The sequence below is a fragment of the Xyrauchen texanus genome, chromosome 5, assembly GCF_025860055.1.
Source record: "Xyrauchen texanus isolate HMW12.3.18 chromosome 5, RBS_HiC_50CHRs, whole genome shotgun sequence".
In the NCBI taxonomy this organism is placed as follows: Eukaryota; Metazoa; Chordata; class Actinopteri; order Cypriniformes; family Catostomidae; genus Xyrauchen; species Xyrauchen texanus.
In genome coordinates, this window is record NC_068280.1 from 35172370 (window position 1) to 35178504 (window position 6135).

At 38.9% G+C, this 6135-nt stretch overlaps 1 protein-coding gene across 1 annotated transcript; it reads left to right on the plus strand.

The window, feature by feature from the left end:
* The first annotated feature begins 3380 nt into the window (after positions 1-3380).
* tma16 (translation machinery associated 16 homolog) lies at positions 3381-5224 on the plus strand. The gene is made up of 7 exons (XM_052127627.1): positions 3381-3584; positions 3668-3777; positions 3913-3950; positions 4106-4190; positions 4318-4466; positions 4630-4672; positions 4787-5224. Exons 1-7 carry the CDS (start codon positions 3582-3584, stop codon positions 4947-4949), a joined length of 591 nt encoding a protein of 196 aa, XP_051983587.1. The 5' UTR covers positions 3381-3581; the 3' UTR covers positions 4950-5224.
* Positions 5225-6135: the final 911 nt, after the last annotated feature.

Consider the following 6135-nt stretch of genomic DNA (forward strand, 5'->3'; position numbering starts at 1 on the left):
AAAGGCTCGAAGGGGGGCCCTGCGAGATATTTTGGGACTAAAGTTAAGTCCCAAGTCGGGACTGTAGTCGGTCGAGGTAGGTTTAATCGTCTTGCTCCTTTAAGGAACTTTATAATTAATTCATGCTTGCCTATAGAGGCGTCGGTTTCATGTGCGTGATATGCAGATATAGTTGCCACATACACTTTGAGCGTTGACTGGGTGAGTCCTGCGTCTAATCGCTCTTGAAGCTATATTAGAATTTCATGTATAGGACAGTGACACCAATCAGTGAAAACCTTCCATTTTAGTGCATAGATGTGTCTTGTGGATGGTGCTCTGGCTTGTAAAATGGTGTTCATGACTGAATGCGTCAATTCTGGCACGTGTAGAGCACCCCGTTCAGGGGCCACACATGCAGGTTCCACAGCTGGGGCTGCCAGATTGTGCCCTGTGGCTGAGAGAGGAGATCCCTCCTCAGTGGTATTTCCCATGGTGAGCTGCATAGCATCTCCATCAGTTCTGGAAACCATGGCTGGTTTCCTTGTCCTCTCAGACTTTGCATATGGGTGGATCAGGCATATCGGAGGAAATGCATATTTGCATTTCACTGGCCATTTGTGTGCCATTGCATCCATTCCCAATGGGGCTTGGGACTTCGAATACCAAAGCGGACAGTGGGCATTCTCCACTGAGGCAAATAGGTCGATTTCTGCTTTGCTGAATATTTCCCAAATCCTCAACACTGTTTGAGGATGAAGTCTCCAATCGGCCGGTATTACCCCTTGGCATGATAGTAGGTCTGCACCGTAATTCAGGCGGCCTGGGACATATGTCGCTTTCAGGGAGAGGAGATGATGCTCGCTCCATAGGAGGAGGTGCCACGTCAGTCTCAACAGTGGCAGTGAATGAATTCCACCTTGGCGGTTTATATATGCCACAACTGTCATGTTAAGTGACCTAATGGGATGATGGCTGATGCCGCCGTCATAAGTCCCAATGCTTTCTGAAACAGCTTCAGTGGAAGTGTTCTCCCCAGTTTGAACTGAGACAGACATTGTAGAATGGCCTGAATGCGCACGCTCGTGAGGTGCGTGCGCCCGCTCGTGGAGTCAAGGCGGATTCCCAAAAAGGAGATTTTTTTGGCTGGGAGAGAGCGTGCTTTTCAGCCAGTTTACATTGAGGCCCAAGCTGTTTAGATGCTGAAGCAGTAAGTCTCTGTGCTGGCATAACAGAGCCTCTGATTGCGCCAGTAACAGCCAATCGTCGAGGTAGTTCAATATGCGTATACCGCTCAGTGTCAGAGGGATGAGTACCACATCGATGCACTTTGTGAATGTGCGAGGAACCAGATACAGCCCGAAGGACAGGACTTTGAATTGATATGCTGTTCCCTCGAACGCGAATCTGAAAAAGATTCTGTGGTGTTGTAATTTGCCACAATTTGGATATGAAAGTACGCATCCCTCAGATCTATCGACGCAAACCAATTGTGTGGGCGTATATGCGATAAGATCTGTTTCAGAGTAAGCATTTTGAATGGGTGCTTTATAACCGCGATTGAAATGTCTCAGATCCAGGATTAGCCGAAGTACGCTGTCTTTCTTTGGGACAAGAAAATAACGGCTGTAAAACTCTTTTTGTGCTTGACAATTTGGCACAATCTCTATCGCGTTTTTCATGAGATTGTGTATTTCAGCTCATAACACAGGCGCGTCTTAGGATAAAACTGTGGAAGACAGAACGCTGTGAAAATGGGGTGACCGGCTTTCACATTTGATAATTATAACCATGTTTGATCGTTTTTACCACCCATTCGGAAATGCCCGCTAGGGCTCGCCATGCGTCCGTGTAATAGGACAGGGGGCAATTTGGTTTGCTCACCGTATGATATAATGCATCGCTCACCATAGGGAAGCGGTTGCGCATAATGTGTGTGCTTTGAAGAGAAAAGGGCTCTTTTTTGAGAATGTTTGAGCATCTTGTTTATTTGCAACAAGTACTGAATTCTTTAATGCATTTTGTAAAAAATATTTTATTAGATAGGACACAGTAACAACAATGAACACTTACGGAACGACATCTTGAAAAAGATGCGAACATGTAAGTGGCTCTTTTAGATATATATATATATATATATATATATATATATCGTGCTGCAGAGAATCAGGATACTGATGTCCATTCACCAGCGAAGCGGCGAGGCGGAGAGATGTTCACCGGAAAACTGTAGCGAAAAGGAGAGTCTTCTCGCTGCCATGAAGATTCCATCCATTGGCTAGTGTGATGATGGCGAAAGGTAGAGGGCTTCAAGAGATGAACACTGTCTTGAAGGAAGAAATTCTGAGGAAATGGTGTCTGTGCACCTGTTTTTATAGTGGTCAGTTTCGCGCCAAAACAGGCGGAGCTCAAACACCATAGCCAATATTAAAATATTGGCGTTATTATAGAGAGGTTTCAGATAGGTCATGTATGAAGGCACTCCCATATGCGTTAATACACAATGTCAAGTGAACTGAGTCTTAAGGGAACTGACATTATGTATGCACTCGTAGCAAATCTGTGAGCGCGGTAAAGTTAGTTTGACGTTCGGCATTCGTCGAACATTCGGTTTTGCATGTGTAAGAGACCGTCTGAAAACTCTACTCACTATGTTAAAATTTAGGAGATGTCCACTCATTCATTCAATTCACGTGCAAGTTATACATGAATAAAAAAACTGTAAAATAAATTTTCACATTCAGAATGTTCTTGTAACTTCCCAGAGGACAGACAGACATACATTATTACAGTATGATCAATTATATAAGTACAATAAAGTACAGTAATCAATTATTTTAGGAAAATATTCACTAAAATTCACCAAAATTACGTTTTCTCATTTTAAAGGGTGTGGTAACTTCCCAGAGGATTGGTGGGTTTATTACAGGATAGATTATTACAGTATCATCAATTATATAAGTACAGTAATCAATTATTTTATAGAAAAAAATAAATCTCTTTGAACTTGTATTCCTGAAGTGAACACAAGAAAATGAATAAAATAATGACATGAAATAAAAATGTGGACTAGCCATGTGAATATCTCAAATAGGTATTTAGACTCAAAAAAAAAAAAAAAAAAAAAAAGTCTTGTTTATATATATATATATATATATATATATATATATATATATATATATATATATATATATATATATATGAACTTACAACAAGCACATTGAACACACACACACACACACACACACACACAAAACATACAGTTGGCAAGTTATAGGCTACAAATAAAACCACACACATTGCGTGAAAAAATATATTTCAAAAGAAAGGTTGTCTATGAGGCCAAAAAAGTAACATGCAATTTCTATTCTAAATACAATTTCAGATTATACGGCATTTGTGTGCCAACATACATATTGGAAGACCCAGACACATAAAAATGTGTAAAAGGATGGACTATCGACTTTGCGTCGGAACTTGTAACCAAGATGTCAGTAATGCACGGAACCAAAATACCGTCGAACCGATTCAGCGGTCCGTCCTTCATCCCTTCCCCCATATTTCACACGTGAGAAAGACGGGCATTAACTTCTATCATCAAAATGGTAAGTCTTTAAACTACCTTGCGTGTAGATAATAGGGAATATGTTTTATGTGATGTTCTTCATTATTCGTTTTCTCGTTTCAGCCGAAGGCAGCGAAAGGAAAGGGACCGGTGGAGAAAAAGGTTGTTCATCCTTACAGCAGGAAAGCTGCTTATATGGCGAGAGCTGCTAGCAAACAAGTGAGGAAGGAAAAGTAAGATACAGTTCTGCTTTAACTTTACATTTATTCTCATTCTTGTATAATATATAAACATGTATTGTTTGTTTTACGGATTATATTTTACTCCTTCATTTACACCCATAACGTTAATATTTAAAATGTTCTTAGGGTAAAAGGTGAAAAGGCACAACGTCTAAACGTGATTGGTGAGTAATTTGCTGATTTTGTTATGCTATTGTGAAACTTTGGGGGCAGCAAGGAATTGGAAAGACTGATGGCCAGCTTTAGTGAATTTGTGAGTAAATGGCAGTTTACCTTTGTGAGCCTTATCTTCTTACTTGTCTTCACTGATTTTCTGCAGGTGAAAAACTTTTGTGGTTCCAAAACCAGCTAGACTTAGACAAGGCTGAATACACCAAACTTGACGCTTGTGAAATCATTGAGAGGTATGATTTGAAGTCCTAAGCAAATATGTTGATGTAAAGTTAGGGTGTACAGTGGATCATAACTTCAGAAATTCAGAATTAAAACCTGTATCTGGGTTCATATACTGTAAGGTGGCCTCTTTCTCAGATACCTTCACCGTTTTGATGAAGAGCTGGAGCAGATAGAGTTAGCAAACAGTATTAAAGGACGACAGGGTCGTCAGCATGGCTCCAGAGAGGCTGTCATCAAACAAACAGTAGAGCGAGAGAGGGCGCAATACGAAGGCAGTGGCTTTGGTAGGTTTCTTACTTTTACAATTAAATGTGTCATTCACATTTTTTTCTTAAATGGATTTAATTCCTCTACTTTTCCTGTTGGAGGAAGGCTCTTGATTGTCTTTGTTGTTCAGCTTTATTTAGTTATAGTATTTTAAAAGTGAGTGGTCTTTTCAATTTATAGAAATCCCTGACATCATCAACTCTAAGCATCTGAAAATATTCAGGTAATTACTGTATACTTCTGTTTATTTCTTTATTAGATCAAATTCTGTCAACAAGCCATGTACATTTTAAAGTTAACACTAACTTGTCTAGTGACATTTTACATTGTTTAACAGAGAGTGGAACGGTGACCTCAAGAAACTCCCTAACATTAAGATGAGAAAGCTTTCAGCAAAAGGCACTGACAGCACACTCTGTGCTGTTTCAAATGATGCACATGCGGAGGAGGAAGAGAAAGAGGAAGATGAGGTATCACAGAATCGTGATATTGACCTATAGTGTGAAATCATGCAGCTCTACTATAGTACAATCTACTGTAAAGGGACGGCACGATGTGTGTAAAAGCACTGGACAGAAAGAGTTTGGGACTTTGAAATGAGTGTGCATTGTGTGAGAGTACATTAGTGCTCTTTTACCAGCAGCTAGAGGCGTCTTGCTATGTACATTTACTCACCTGTACCTGCAAAAATAGCTTGTTGTGAGGAAGGAGGTTGCTTGGTCACCTAGGAAACATGGTAACACCATTATATAAATAAACAGAGACTTTGAAACCATTCGATACATTCACTGATTTATTGCACTGATTTTGCATGTTTCTTTTATAATGCGCATTTGAGTTGTTTACATTCATGTTGATCACCATATCAGTGATCTCACTTTATCCTTGCATGTCCATTGAGAGAGTGGTTTTTAGACTTCTTTTTTATTTAGAATATATATATATATATATATCAGTATCATCACTGCAGAAAATAAGTCCAATTTCAAACACTGAATTCTTCCTTGATAACACTCAGCAAAACATAATGTCCTCTAAACTTACAGATCATGTTAACAGATAGCTGTCATAAACCTAATTCTCTTTCAAACCCTTTCAATCATACCTCCTCAAAAGCTGCATAAGTTGAGTTTTTAAAAGAACAAAATGAAAAAATATCCGCAAAGATACAGTCAGTAATGCGTCACTTACTGAGATTTTGTGGTTTAACATGGGTGAAACAAGTTCCAGTTACCACCATTACCTATTCAAGAGAAGATTTTTATTGATATTACTATATTTAAAAAAAAAATAAGTAAAAGTTGCTATAGTGAATACAAATAATTCAGTGACAAGATGCTAAGGGATGCTTGTGGTATCATACATCTAAGATTTTCATGTTTGCAGCAGACTTAAGTTGCATATAACAGGTAAAATAAATAAATTAGGTAAATGTGAGAAAAGGTCTTTGTTCCACTGGCAGAAAATACTGCATTCCTTATTTCAAGTTTTGCCATGAATAATCTAATGTATTATTCACATAATTAAAATTAGCTGTTCAGTTCGCTGACGATGATCTATATATAAATCCTTGTGTGACCCCGGGTACTAAGTTTGAAAGCTGTCTTCCAATGCATGTCTCTCAACTTGTTTTCAACACTTGTATCTTTGGTTCATTTAGGTTCTTTCAGGGCATTCAATGAATTT